General features: G+C 37.4%; 1 protein-coding gene across 2 annotated transcripts in view; it reads right to left on the reverse strand.

Annotated features, from left to right (window-relative positions):
* The window catches only part of PRKN (parkin RBR E3 ubiquitin protein ligase), a 697,917-nt gene that overhangs the window by 275,402 nt on the left and 407,749 nt on the right, over window positions 1-14,766 (reverse strand). For both annotated transcript variants that reach the window (XM_039569208.1, XM_039569206.1), the window contains one exon: window positions 1,761-1,897. In XM_039569208.1, coding sequence (XP_039425142.1) covers window positions 1,761-1,897 — 137 coding nt within the window. The remainder of the gene's footprint in view (window positions 1-1,760; window positions 1,898-14,766) is intronic.

A 14,766-nucleotide genomic window follows, 5' to 3' on the forward strand; every position in this document is an offset into this window, starting at 1 on the left:
GTATCCCTTTCTTAAGACAAACCTATGCCTTCCTCGCAACTCCAGACTGAAATCACAACCCTGAGCATCCCAGCACCATCTTCTTGCATATTCTCCTCATCCCATCTCTACTCTGCTTCTTCTGTTCAATTCCCATAATGTCCAACTTCAGCAAACAGAAAAGAGAAAAAGATTGGCTTTGCCAGTCAGGGGTAAAAATTTCTGAAAACTTCTTAGTCTCCTCTCTGAGAAAAAAGGACATCTGAACTGAACCACTGAAGTTGAAGATATATGGAAAAATCCTAATAAAAGTTTTGTGCAGCATGACTAGAAATGGGTTTACAGACAGAAGAGGCAGAAGGGTCATTAGTCTGACATATCAGCCTGAACTGGAGGAAGCTCTGTGACACCAGCCATAGCAGCAAGGAGGCCCACAAGCGAGGAGAAAGATGAGCTGCCTGCTGCACCACTGGCATAACTGATTAACTTAAGGAGCTAACAGAAGAAAATGGAAGAAAATCAATAAAAGAGGGAAAAAAGGAAGGATTCTACTCAAGCAGCTTATTAATTTGCATGGGAGCAGAAAATGGATTGACTTCTGGAGAAGCAAGGAAGGTGGATGAGAGTACAGATTGACCACACAGTACTATGCTAATGTAAAGGTCAAGGAAAGAACACTGGGTATAAAGTGATTGTTCAGTTTTTCATGACAAGTTTTCCTACACAACATTAAATATTATTTTGTGCAGGATGACATCAGTGTGTAAGCGCAGTAGCACAGTGACCTGTTTAGGGGGGAGTAAAATAAGAGCCAGCAACACAGCATGTACAAAGTAATTCTAGTGAAATGTGAAGAAACATTGCTTGTTTGCCCTCGAAGCAAATAAAAATAAATAATTTAAAATATTTCCTACTACTGTACTTTCAATATCCTCAAGGCATGTTCTCAGATTAAATAGATGCTACTCTCATAAGAACTTTTGTCAATTTTTCTCCCATCTAGTGGGGTTTGAAACTTATTTATCAGCCATTCAGGTAACTGGGCAAACCCATCTTCTATGCAGCTTCTAATATGCTGTAAAATTCTCATACCACGATACAGCACTTGAGACAAACATATACGCTCACATGCTAATTTAGCCCCAAGAAAGAATTCTATGCATAGAATATACTTCTTCATAGCAAAATTTTTGACAAATTTTCAGTACACATGCCAGTGTAATTGAATCAATTCTCAAAACAAATCTTCCATATTCCATTTAAGTCTTTGTTTAGTTAAGTCAAACTTTGTTTCCTACTCAGGTAAAACACATAACTACATTTCATTCAGTGAAGTGATAATTAGCAGTAATAACTTCACCAACAGGAAGATTATTTAAAATTCCTGTTGCAATCCTTTTTTGTTAGTACTTGAAGACAGAGCAAGAAAGTTAATAATTTACTTAATTTGAAAGTGGACATGTGGAGGTCAAAGTGTTTTGTGTTTTTTTAACCAGAGTGTAATGCTATCATCTGCTTGCACTTCATGATTATAAAAGACTAATGTGAAGAAAGTAAACATTTGATTTTAAAAGAAATGCCCTTTGGAATCCAGTTAATTCTCCAGTTCACATGCTTAGCAAAAACCACATCAACATTCAAATGTTTTCTCCAAGAAATTAAACAACTCCTATGAATGCAGTATAATTTCACTGATATACTCAAAACTAATAGCTGATTAAAAAAAACTTACCCTGAAATCAAAATCACATTAAAAAAAAAAAAAATCATCTGGAACATACCTACACAGGGGAGGGAGTAGCCAAGCTCTGGGTCATGGATGAACTGGCGGTCATTCAGCATGGTCACACAATACAAATGGAAGCAGTCCAGGCAAATGACATGGCGATGCACACATTGGAACACAAGCACAGGACTCCTGTTAAAAACAAAGTAGTGAGAATGATGAACAAGGACTGGACTGAAATCCACAAAAAGCCTCATTTCAAACTTCTAATTTAATGATAACTTTTAATTCATAGTAAACAGGATTATTACATAGGTAAAAATAGAATTTATCCTGGCATATTGCAGCACTTTTTAAAAGAGATGGCTTCTAACATGAATCAGATGTGAGGAAATGTAAGTAAAGCTTTTACTGAAAGTTGAAACTTTACTGAAAACTGAAACATAAAGCAGGAAAAGTCCTTTAGTAACAGATATCCTTTGTATGAGGTGAGGAAAGATCATATATGGTAAAACATGGCGACAGGTAGGATAAAATAAGAATGTGACCAGCTAGGAAAGCTAAAGATTTTGTGAAAACCACCCTGTGCCTTCAGCCTCTTAAGGCAGCCATTTGAACTCTGCACAGAAGGCAGTCCCTTAGTAATAATGAGTAAAGTAATTCAGCTTCTGGTCAGAGGTATGGGATTCAATTTGGGAGTGAGACACCTAAACTTAAGTGCTGGGTATAAATACCAACTCATATGGCAAGTGAGAAATTCCCACTATGGTCAATATGCTTAGTGGAGCTGATCGGCCTCCAGGTATCTGCAGTAGGAGTGAGCTGAAACACCAATTTGGCTCCGTTGCCTGTACAGGCTGTGTCCATGGACCATTACAGGAGTTCAGACACCCATCACACATGCAGAGACCTAACTAAATATGGCCATCCCAAGCCTGACAGAATACTGCTATACATTATTTCTTGTCTTTCAGAACTATTACCAACCTCAAGTCTCAAAATGGCAAAGAGAGATGCCTTAAGTTGAACACATCAGTGAGATTCCCATTCAAATGTTGAATTACTTTACTCCTTTAATTTGCTTGTGAGTGAACACAGGCAGAAATTTAACACAAATTTCAATTTTTTAGTAACTAGGAAGAAGGATAATTATTTTTAAAAATAAAAGTATGAATTCTCACCCATTTATGGTACTCCAGGAGACAAGTTTTTAAATAAAAAAATCAAATACAGAAAAAATTTTGATAAAATCATTAGAGTTAGCAGTACTGCTACATACTGTCCAAAACCTGCTAGATGATGCTTTGAAAATCTGCTGAAACAGTAAAACACAAAGCCTTCAGTGTGGGAATACAACTTCAAAATGTAATCAATAAATTCACATACTGTATACAAGCATTTAATCTTCCATGGAAATATGTTTTAGTATTGCAGATACTATAGAATTCATGGCAGTGTGTTAGAATCTCCAAAAATATAATCTCTGTGTTTTAAGGATTTTGTTGAATAAAGCAGCTTAAAACTGAATTAAATAAAACCTCCCCATTACTAATCCTTATTAGTTGCCGACTTGCTGTTCTGAATGTACCAAATAACAATTTAAAAAAGACAGCTGTAAGGCAAAATGAGAAGCTGATCTCTCTGAATTTATCTGCTCTGGAGGGTTGCAAAATCATTATGGAGAAGTAGAGGAGCAGTTATCTTGTCCCTATGGTACAAAAGTCCCTGTGGTCACCAGTCAAATGTAACCTTTAGAAAAATACCCCTAATATTTCTTCTTAAATTGCAGCTATAATCAAATTTGCCTACAGTTTTAATGGATATCTCACTTTAAGGGTTAATTGTTCTTTTTTATTACTTCAGTATCTGAATATCTTTTCCAGTTTCACGGGAAGCTCCCTGGTTCTAAATTCACACCTCTCTGACCCCCACTTCAAAGACAAAATACATGTGTGTGGTGAGATGCATAAGAGAAAGCCATCAAAAGTGGTGTATCCTAAAAAAGCCAGGCCAGAAATGAAAATGGTTTATTAATACTTCCACCTAAACGCGTACAAAATTAATACTAACAGCACTTCATTATGCAAATGACCTACTATGATCAGTTTCTACTGTAAATTATTTTGTGATAATTGATTTTGCTTCTTAATGTATCACCATTGTCTAAAATCAAAACTATATTCTCCAGAAAGGGCACAGCCATACATGTACATACTTAAACTGCATCCTTATTAATCTTTAAAAAATGCTATCTTTTAACACCATCAGACTCCAAGCAATGTGTACAAGACAGATATAAATCTGGGTTTTGACAGTGTAAGAAAAAACAAGCTTAGCTTTCACAGCTCTTACACTGCCCCCTAATTTTTCAGCCCATGGTATCTGTGTCATAGGGCTTTGAGATACTCAATCTGTATGCAGTGCAGATTTATCCAAATTCATTTCGCATTGGAACAATTGCTGCAGTCCAACATTTGCAGATTTTTTATCAAAAGAATGCAATTCTACTTTAAAAGGGGCATAAAAGTCTTGTTCCTGAGATCAGTAAAGATGAAGATGTAGCGATTACGTTCACACGGCCCAGGTGAAGCTAGTGAATACTCATTTAGGACATCCCCAAGAGTTATTGATAGAAGATTTGCTTGTACTAAACACAGTTTATTTCAGGAAGGAGTATTATGAAAGTAAAAAAAAATTTGCCACAATGTAACAAGGTCCCTTCCTGAATCTAACGCAACAGACTAGTAATGTAAATCTGATATATATTTTAGAAAGTGTTTCATGCATTCAATTTACATAATGTGTTTGGCTGAATTAGAGGCTTCATGAGACTAATATATAAGAAAAATGTTTCTCACAGCAAGGGATAAATTGGTCCTTTTTGTTCCCCAATTAGGAATGTAACCACTTTTAAAAACTGAAAATCCAACATTACAATGGTCGTTGGAAATTTCCATAATAAGTAACTCACTCCTCTTCTTGGATTCCTTTTTATTAAAATTTTATCAGCATGCATTGACTTAAATTAAAAAGAAAGGGGACCCGAAAGGTTTCTGCTTCATGTTACTACTGTTGGGTAACTGAATGGCACAACAACAGCACCGATGGAAGTGCTTTCTGGTCCATAAGCCCTTTCCTACTTCCCTCCAGAGGAGCAAGATGCAGATAATTCTCAGATAGACTACCACAGGATACTGGCTAAAGAAAGGTACAAGGACTTGATCTTGTTTAGATAAGAAGTACTCTGAGAAATGAATTGTTCTAGGATATCCCAAGAACCTCATGATGGTTATTAATGTATTGAGATTGAATTCAATGGCTATGGATAGAAGGGTCTACTTAGCATAAGGAATTATTTGTAGGCATAACAGTGGATGTTAAACCTTTTATAAAGCTGATATATCTTTCAATGTCTACAGAAAAATATTTGGGGCAATTTGTCTCTTGCTTGGTCCTTACTCTTCGTATTTTGAAAAAAGCTTGACGGAATTAAGGTTAAAGAGCACACCACATATATGAGACCATTATTTTTTGGAAAATGTGAGTAGCCACAGTCTGAAGCACTTCGGGGCAAGGAATACATCTAAGCCTGTAGAAATATGTAGAAATAAAGTTGGACAAATCTGTGAAACCCCCTTGAGGTCATTTCTAGGTGACAGTTGGATTTTTCTCACCTCAATCTCACAATCTTAACCAAGTAATAATAAAAACCTTAGCAGATGTCTATAAGGCTGCCTTGATGGGATTACAGTCAGTGAAGCAAAAATAACCATGTGGGGTTCATTTCTCTGCAGTAAATAAATATGAATGAACACAGTGATATCAGAGTCCTTGACCCCACCTATGAGTACTATATTTATCATAAAACACTTCTGTATTTCCAGCACATTTTTCCACTTTGGCAATCTTCCTGTACTTCAAAAAGCTTACTATATAAGTACTGTGAAATAATTTCATTTATAAATGGATCTCTATGTTGTTCCAAAACAGATCTGTGTTATGTTTTAGGTCATTCACCATTCAAGAAAAGGTGAAATGCTGAAAAAAAATGTGTAAGGAAAAAAAAATTAGGAAAATATAAACTTTAGTGACACAGACAGTACAGGCATTCTCCTGATTCATAAGCAATCAAAAGAATTAAACAGAAATACTGTCCTTGAGCAGCAGTCAATCTGTTTTGGCTGTATCCTTGTAGCAGAATGAAATTACAATGCCTAAATAAGCCAAATTATTCATCCATCATGTGGCTTCCTCATAGAACTGTATGTAGGAGAATATAGTCTTCTAATTCATACAAAGCTGGTGTCACTTCTGGCTTTCCTGTCTATCACACACATTCCACTGTCTTATTCAAAACTCATGAAAGAATTGCCTGTTTATGATGCTTTAAGTGCACGGTTTTCTTACCATGAAAATACTTCCAGGTATTTTCTGATTAAATATGTTATTAAAATCCATTCGAAAGATGCTAATATTTCTATAAAATATAAACGTAGAAAATACAGAAAAATTGCCACAGTCATTTGTGGTTTAAAATTTATAAGTTTGGAGGAAAGTAGAGCAGCAAATCCTGCCTTTTAATGAGCAATACGCTATTATGGATTAATAGAAACAGTGACCTATCAATTTCAGGCAATTTGTGAGTAACAATGCAGGCACCAAATATTTAGATAAGGGTAGGCATATGAAATGGGTATCAAGACCTTGCCAGAAAAAAGAAAAAGTTTTAAGAACGTAATATCAATGATATGACTTTGCAGTCAAGAATCCATCTTTCATGGACTTTTAGAAACAAATAAAAAGTACATCCCTACTTTTCCTTTCCTAAGGGATGAAAATATATCTTAACGGTTGCCATGTTGATTAAAACCCCCAGTATATAAAAATATAGTATTATCAGATAACTGACATATTAAATCCCTTAAAACAATAACCACAAGCCCCCCTCCAACCCCCTGCCCCCCATCGTTTTTTTGTATTTGATCACTTGCCACACAAAGCCTCAAAGGTCATGAAAAGAAGGTTATGAATGCCATGAGACATCACTCTGCAAGCTTAAATTTTCTGGCTGTGCTTCTGTATAAAAATGTATTCTGACCCACAGCTGTTAACTTAAAGAGGCATCGGCAAGTGAAATCTGACCTATTTTCTCCTCTATTACATTACATGTTTTCCTCTAAAATGTGCTTTCATGTTTCTTATTTCTGCTGGAAAGCAGTGCCAAGAGGCCAGAATCCAGAAACAGCCTGACAGTAATAAACCAGAATATAAGAGGAAAAAACAGGCACACTTAAAATTAGTGCACATGATGGCAAGTACTCCTTTCAGCAGTGTTCCTGTTAACTCCATTGTTAAGGTTTTTTCAGGCTATGGAAATGACACATATTATTGCCTGTAAAATTTCTGATCACTGTGGCAGGCAGCAGCATCTGCCGCCTGAGGACACGGGCAAGGGAATTCTATGTTACATGCACTGGTAAATTCAAATTAGTACCTGGTACTGTGTGTGCTCTGCCTGCTTGCTCAGACATGCCTTGTATGAGCTCTGTGTTCAGACACAATAACCATCCTTGCCACTAACAGCTGAATCTTATGATATCAAGGGTAGATGGTGAACAGACTGGAGGAGAAACTCATCCTGTAACCTATCAGATTAGCTGTTCACAGTGCTCCTCTGCACAGCAAATAGCCAATAAATCAGACATGCTTTGAAAGGAGATCAGTAGAACCTGCTCCTTTTCCTTCATCTGTGCTTGTAAAACCTCACTAATGCTCCACTGGAGAGAAAAGACCTTGGTAATGGAAGCAAGAGATGACTAATGTGAGCAAAGGCAGCAGCCCATAAACTTCCCTAACCCAAGCCCTGGTTTGCTTGCTGGTTACCCTTTGTAGCTTGCTGAGCTACAGCTTACTGTGAACTGATTCCTCCATACTGACTCTTTGGCATGCAATGACCTCCCAAACCTATGTCACTTGTACCTTCAGCTTTTGCCATCTGTCACGGGTTAGCAAGCATAGTCCCGGAAGGGATGTCCTTTCAAAGGGGTGCTTACAGCTTCCTCTGTGACCTAACAGAACCCATCAGCTGGCCAGTCTGAATACGGACAATTCTTTAAGCCACTTAAAATTGTGACCGCCTCTGTGATGCACACTTAAAAATAGAAACCCTGAGGCAGACTTTCTCTCTCGTTTCCAGTGCTGGGACAGGTGGCTGCGGGCCCCGTGCGGGGGCCAGCGGGCCCAGCCCAAGCCCTGCTCGGGCCAGGCCGGACCGGGCCACGGCCATCCTGGAGCCAATGGGCCCTGTTCCACCTGCGGAACCCCCCCACAGCCTTGCTGTGGGCAGCCAGAGCAGCTCGGCTCCCCCGCCCCTCCACTGCGATAAGCCACATTCCATTTGCAAGGCCTAGGTGAGATTAACCCTTTTAGTGCTGTGAAGAGCTGAAAACCTGAGGGAAGAGAAAGAGGAGATGCTTAAAGCTGAAATTCTGTTGTGAAGCTGTGATATATCAGAGTATCCTGCCGTAATTTCATGAAGATATGGGGGGTGGAGTGTTCAACTCGTAAGCAAAAGCACCTGCGCTGAGATAGGCAGATGCTGACGCAGCTGTAATTTCATGATAAGTTTGAACAGGGAGAGATGGAAGCGATGAGGACTTTTGCTCCAAATGGGAAAGGAGAAAACCTCAGTTCCTAGAGATGCTCCCAGAGATAGTCCTGGAGATGAAGATGAGGAAGACCTTTTGCTTCCAGGGAAGGAGAAGGGCCTCTGTTTTTGTTTCTGAACGGCTCAACCTTAAAATTGTACCCCAAAAAACTTCAAGAGTGGACCCTCGAAAGCAGTTGTGGGAAAAGCTGCAAGTCGGGGGAAGGGACTCACATCGCGATCAGAGAGACTCCTCTTCCTAAATGGACTGAACAAGGTTATTTGGGAGTGGGTGGCTGTCTCACTGTGATACTGTTTTCATAGCATGAGCAAGAGAGACTTCTCTTTCTAAATGGACTGAACAAGGTTATTATGGAAGTGGTAAACAGACTGAACATCTCAAGGGTTGTCTTTTCACATTGTCACTGGGAGAAGGGAGAAAGGTGGGGGGAGGAGAAGTGTTCTGAAGGTGTGGTATGATTTTTTTTTTCTTCTTTTAGGTCTGTTAATAAACTTCTTTATATTCTTTCAAGGTTGGTGCCTGCTTTGCTTTTCTCCTAATTCTTACCTCACAGAAGATAAACAGTAATGAGTATTTTGGACCAAACCACTACACTAAATTGGTGTTTCTGCCCGGTTACAAACCCAGCCTGCTACACCATCAAAGGGTGGCACATGCTCCTTTCACCCTTCCATAGGTTTAAGCTGGGTCACAGCAAGCTTTCCTCTCCTCTGAGGCAGCACCTGGCCCTTAGCAGCACAGGCAAAACTGCTCATCTCTGACAGTCCACAGCAATCACACACTCCTGTTAGCCCAAGGAGCCTTCTTTTCACAGACTCATAACATTTTGACTAGAGACACACAGTAAGGAATCAGTATCATTTGTTTTTCAGGAAAAAAAAAACCATCAAGGTAACCAATGAAGTTGGGAGAATGATGGGATATCACAATAAGAGGAAGAAGGCCTAATTTCACCTACACCATTTTCAGCACCACACAATCCTTTAGTAATTAATGATTAATAAACGAAAAAAGTCAAAATATCTTCATATCCTAATGGCATTTTATACTCTTGATTGGTCCCACTGGGCCTACTGAGGTCCTGTTGATTTCTTTCAAGAATTTAAACCTTATTTAGTAACCTTATTTTAGTTTTACTCTCTATATCTATGCCAGTAAAATTAACATTGTCAGAAAATGTTCTTATGCCACTGGAAGGCAACTGTCTGTGCTTTTAAATTGTTAGAATGGGCCCTGACATGGTTTTTAGGTTTGCCAAATAGGAAAGTCCCTACTAGTTCTTGGGCATAGCCCAGGGGTTACTGTGTGCTGTCTCCAACAGGCAACAGCAGTCTGCATGTGGACACTCCGGTTAAAAAGCAAGAGTCCCATAACAGAGATGTATGACAACAGAGCTTTATCTGGGACTGTTCTCTTATTACCACACCTTACCAAATTATTTTGTTTTCTTATTTTCCCTTCCCAAAACCAAATCTTTAGAGATAGCCTGTGAAAATTATATTGTCTATAAACATGTTATATAGAAGAATGTTCCTAACACAAAAGACAAGACACAATCATGAGCTCTTTTTGCCTTCTTGGGGATGCTTAAAACCCTGGAAAGGTACAGGAGGAAAAGAATATTGGATATCATTTTAAGGGATGCTATCATATTATACTTTTCATTCCCTGGGACTCCAGGAGGAACTAGAACTTTTGGATAAAGCACATCTCCACTCTGTAAATTTCAGCTATTCCCTTCCAGTTAGCTTTGAAAACACACCCTGGTACATGAACTTTAGGACTGTATTCCTTAACATACAGAAGAAAAAAAAGACTGGAAAACAAGGTAAGGTAGAGAAGCAGAGAAGAGGGGAGAGGAAAGAAAGATGAAAGAGGGAACAGAAGGTAGAAGTGATAAGTGCATTTGCTCTTTGCGAATTATCTTTCACCACCTTAATATTATGTTTTATGCTTTTTCTCATCTTTCTTTTCAAATATGGATATTCAATTTATATGTTGATCCAAACAATAACTTGAGGGTGCTTCTCATTAAATGACTCTTCAGCCTGAGCTGAAGATATGATTATTATCATATAAACAAAAAAACCCTAAAGCTATTGTTATAACAAGACATTTCTTTATAGAAATCCCTTTTTTTAGCTCCTCACTGTCTTTAAAATTTAGAGACAATATTTTATCCTTTCCTCCTCAAGGCAAATACCTTAGCATAAACGTCAAGATGCAGTTATCTGAGAACACCCTCTACATCAGCACCTCCACTCAAAGGAAAGAACAAGCCTTGGGCTAGAAAGTCTCACAGAAGGCATTCTGACTTGGCAGATTTTAAGTGTTCAAAGCAGTCAATTATCTTTAATAATCTGAAGAAAATAGTTTGCAACATCCACCAAAAAAATGTAGTAGCAGTGAAAGTGGCTTCTTTATGCCATTTTCATATTGTGAATTTCTGTGTCTGATCTTATGACAGCCCTTTGACACAACTGTAGAATTTAAATGAACAACATGCACTCAGCTCTATGTTTAAATTTCATTTACCTCCTCTTTTTTCTTCCCTACATGTGTATGTATATACTTCCAGTGTATAAAAGAGGAAATGGAATCAACTTTCCAACTAGAAGAAACCAACGAACAACACCACCACACCCTCCCCACCCTAATTAAATTGTAAAACCAAAAAAATTACTACAAATTTTGGGAAGTGTAATTTCTGAATTTGTAACTGGGACAATTAAAGTATGCAGAAAATTCTAAAGATTTATAGTTATTGAACTCAATTCAAAAGAGGATTCCGGAAGCTCAAATAATTTTAGGTGGCTGTTTTCTATTTAATCTTGGCATCCATTTTCATTAGTTTTATACTGCCTACTTGGAGGCCTGCTGGCTGCTCTTCTTTCAAGGAATTACATTATGTATGAGGTCTCAGGTAATGTACTGCTCCTTGTATAGGAGAAATCAGGAAAAATCTTCTCCCTACCTGATCTAATGATCTGTGTAACTCTAAGGAAGACTGACATCAATCTAAATATAACTTTGCATTTCTATAGGAATAACAGATCTCGATACCCAAACAATGTGCAAAGTACAGTGAAAATCAATAAAAAATAGACACATTAAAAAAAATAGATAAATAATAAATAGATAGATTTATCCCTCTCCTACACTTACTGAATACTGCAGGAATGGAAGAAAGGGTACTTACCATACTGCTTTATAATATCACCTCTGACAATCTTGTGGACGCTGTTTCTGATACTAACAAGAACTGACTGACGACAGAAGACACATTGTAGGAAAAATAATTGTGGTGGCCATTTCCTCTGCTCTTCAAGCAGAACAGGTTTTCAGGTAATGAAATAGTGATATACTATTCATATAAATGTCACAGAACTTATAAGAAGACACTTACTGGAAAATGAGTGTGACTGAAAGGGCACGTATCTCAGGGATCTCACTAAAACTTCACTTTTGTCCAGCTTTCCCTTGTTTTAATAAAGCAGCTTACTTCCCACCTCACACATACCTAGTTACATGGACTGACACAGGGTGAGAGAAAAGTCATATGGATTTTTGATCTTACCGTCTCCTTGTCCTCACTGAGCATTTACTTAAAGAAAAGGATGCAGCAAGCAAACTGCGACTTTCTCACAGGGGACATAATAGCCACAATTATCAGCACTAATGCTAATAAGCACTATTTACAGCTTCCCCAGAACACATGGATCATTCCCACAGAGACTATTCATACTGTCTCTTCTGTTGCACACTCTGCTAGAGTTAACTTGGCCTGGGGGTAGAAGACAGGTTATAGGTAGAAATTTGATATATATCCCAGTAATGTCTGAGGAAAAAAAAAGACAAAAGAATAAATTCAGAAATATTAAAAGGCATTTACTAAACTAAGTTATCTTCTGTCTTCAACTTCCTTTTGACAACTCCCTGAAAACACCATACTTAACTGCATATGAGCTGGGGTCTGGATTATAGTCTATCAGGAAAAAAAGGAGGAATAAAGAGAACAAGGAAGCAGAATGGAAAACAAGGAAACCAATAATTTGACATAATAATAAATATTTGACATATGAAATAATAACCTGGAGATGCCCTGCAACCAATACGGATAATATCACTACATTAACTTCATTGTTCACCTATATTCATTCACAGACTGATCAAACCATAAACAATATACAGAAATCTTTCACTACAAATTGTGGACTTCTTCCATTACTGTGGCAAAGAAAGTATCTTTGCACATGGGTTCTACGAGCTGGCTCAGCCCTAAGAATCTGTACACCACTAAAATGTGTCCAAGGGATACATTCAGACTCTGTGACAAAACCCTTCCTGCTCCTTTTCTTGTTCAGTGATCAGAGATACTTTATTATGCAAAATATGCTGACAAAACAAACAAACAAACAGAGCATTTTGTAGCCCAAAATAACAAACACTTCCCAACACAAGTTTCTGGAACTCTTGATTTTCTCTGTTTCAAATTATAGAACAATACCTGAAAAAATGACAACCCCACCTTGGTATTTACGAATGATCACTGGCAATCAGATCATTCACCACTCCCTATCCTCTACTTTTGAGTGAAACATGCAGACTATTGTACTTCCTCTAATCAGTTGAAACATTAGATACGAAAACTGTACTCCAAGGTGTACTTTTTACCTTTAAGTTTTACTTAGAGTTTTTAAATTCATAAGTTCTTAAAAATCAGCTCTTTTTAATAGAGGATAGTCACCTATTTTGTTTCAGAAAAAACCTCAAGCAGACCAGAATATAGGGAAATGACTTGATTAGATTTTGGTTTTTACTTTAGTTGCCATGCAAAAATAACCTCTGAGATTAAGACTGTATGTGGTAAAAAATAAACAGTTTTTTTATGTTAGCAATAAAGAGCAAAAGTACATTTGGTAAACTGTAGTCTGTAGATTGTGTTAGATAAAATATGGAAAAAAACTGAATCACAAAAATGCAGATTTCCTGCCTCAAAACCCTTAGAGATGCTTAGAAAAAAGCTATTCTTAAACTAGGGGAGTCTGGCTTCTTTATTACGTTTCAAAATAATCTAAAATGCCACATGGTATATGGCTCCATTCACAGAAGAAACTGCAATACTTCCATGGGATATTAAATTCCATCTCCTAAGTTACAAGTCATGTACATGACCCATGTAAAACATTATTCAATTACACTATTATTGAGTTTACATGTAACAATACTGAGAAATAAAATGTCAATAGATGTTTGATATTTAATTTTAAAATAATTTTATTCATGTAGTTTCTACCATATATATCATATACTGTCAAACTCTAGTCTCACACAGACAGAGACTTTTCTGGTAATGATGAAGAGAACCTTGAAATTCAGTGATGAGAATTGGAGGGCACAAAGAAAATGCAGCTGTGCAAATTATGTTAACGAGTAAAGACAGTAAGAGAACAAACTTGTCTGAAATCATACATCCTCCTCTCAGTACCACTTCATGTCTTAGAAAGTAGTTCATACATAGGATTTATGCTTTCTTCAAGAGAATGGGCACTGTCCTGGGCTCAGCCACACTCATTTCTAAAGGAATAGACACAGCATAGACTTTGATTAGCACAAAAGCAATGGCTGAATCTGGTAGGAATTTGGTGTTGCTTCTCTGCAGTTGAAACAGGAATGCATTGCATTTCTGTAAAAGAGCAATCATAGCAATGAAAAACTACACAGAACACTGGCATTTAAGTTTCCAAAACAACTAACAGAAACGTTAAGACTTGTCACTTCTTTCCTGGATCTGATTCTTTTTGAATTATAACCAATTGCTAAAATGTCATTTACTCTATCTGACCATAATTTGGCCCTAAACTTCTTTGAATAACTACAAAGGTATAATTCAATGTGAAAAATAACATCTTATGTTGACAGGGGCAGACCAGGTGTTTTAATCACATCTAAAAAATTTAATTGCACAGCAGCTGCATACGGAAAACATGTTTGCACCTGCACATCTGCTTAATTTTAGCTGGAAACATTCTGCTTCAGCATTCATTGGACATCTTTGCATTTTTAAGTGGTGGGTGACAGAAAGTTCATTTCTGAAATAAAACCAACTGAGAAAAGTTTTACCAAAACTTCCTTGTCTGTCAAAATGGTATCTTTCTGCCTCCACCCCAAATACTACAATCAACATGTTTTTCATATCACTTATTCAGGAGTTTGGGGCACTGGTTAAGGCCAGTGAATCTCACTGCTGTGCTTTGCCTGACCTGATTAGAGTTCAGAATGAGTTCAGAAAAAGGTGCATCAACCAAGTTATATCAGTAAAGTGCAATAAGGCATCATTTTTTAGGATGCTCACAGTACTATTATTTACACCGGGCTTCCTAGCAGTTACAT

This window comes from Corvus cornix, chromosome 3 (assembly GCF_000738735.6).
Source record: "Corvus cornix cornix isolate S_Up_H32 chromosome 3, ASM73873v5, whole genome shotgun sequence".
Taxonomy (NCBI): domain Eukaryota; kingdom Metazoa; phylum Chordata; class Aves; order Passeriformes; family Corvidae; genus Corvus; species Corvus cornix.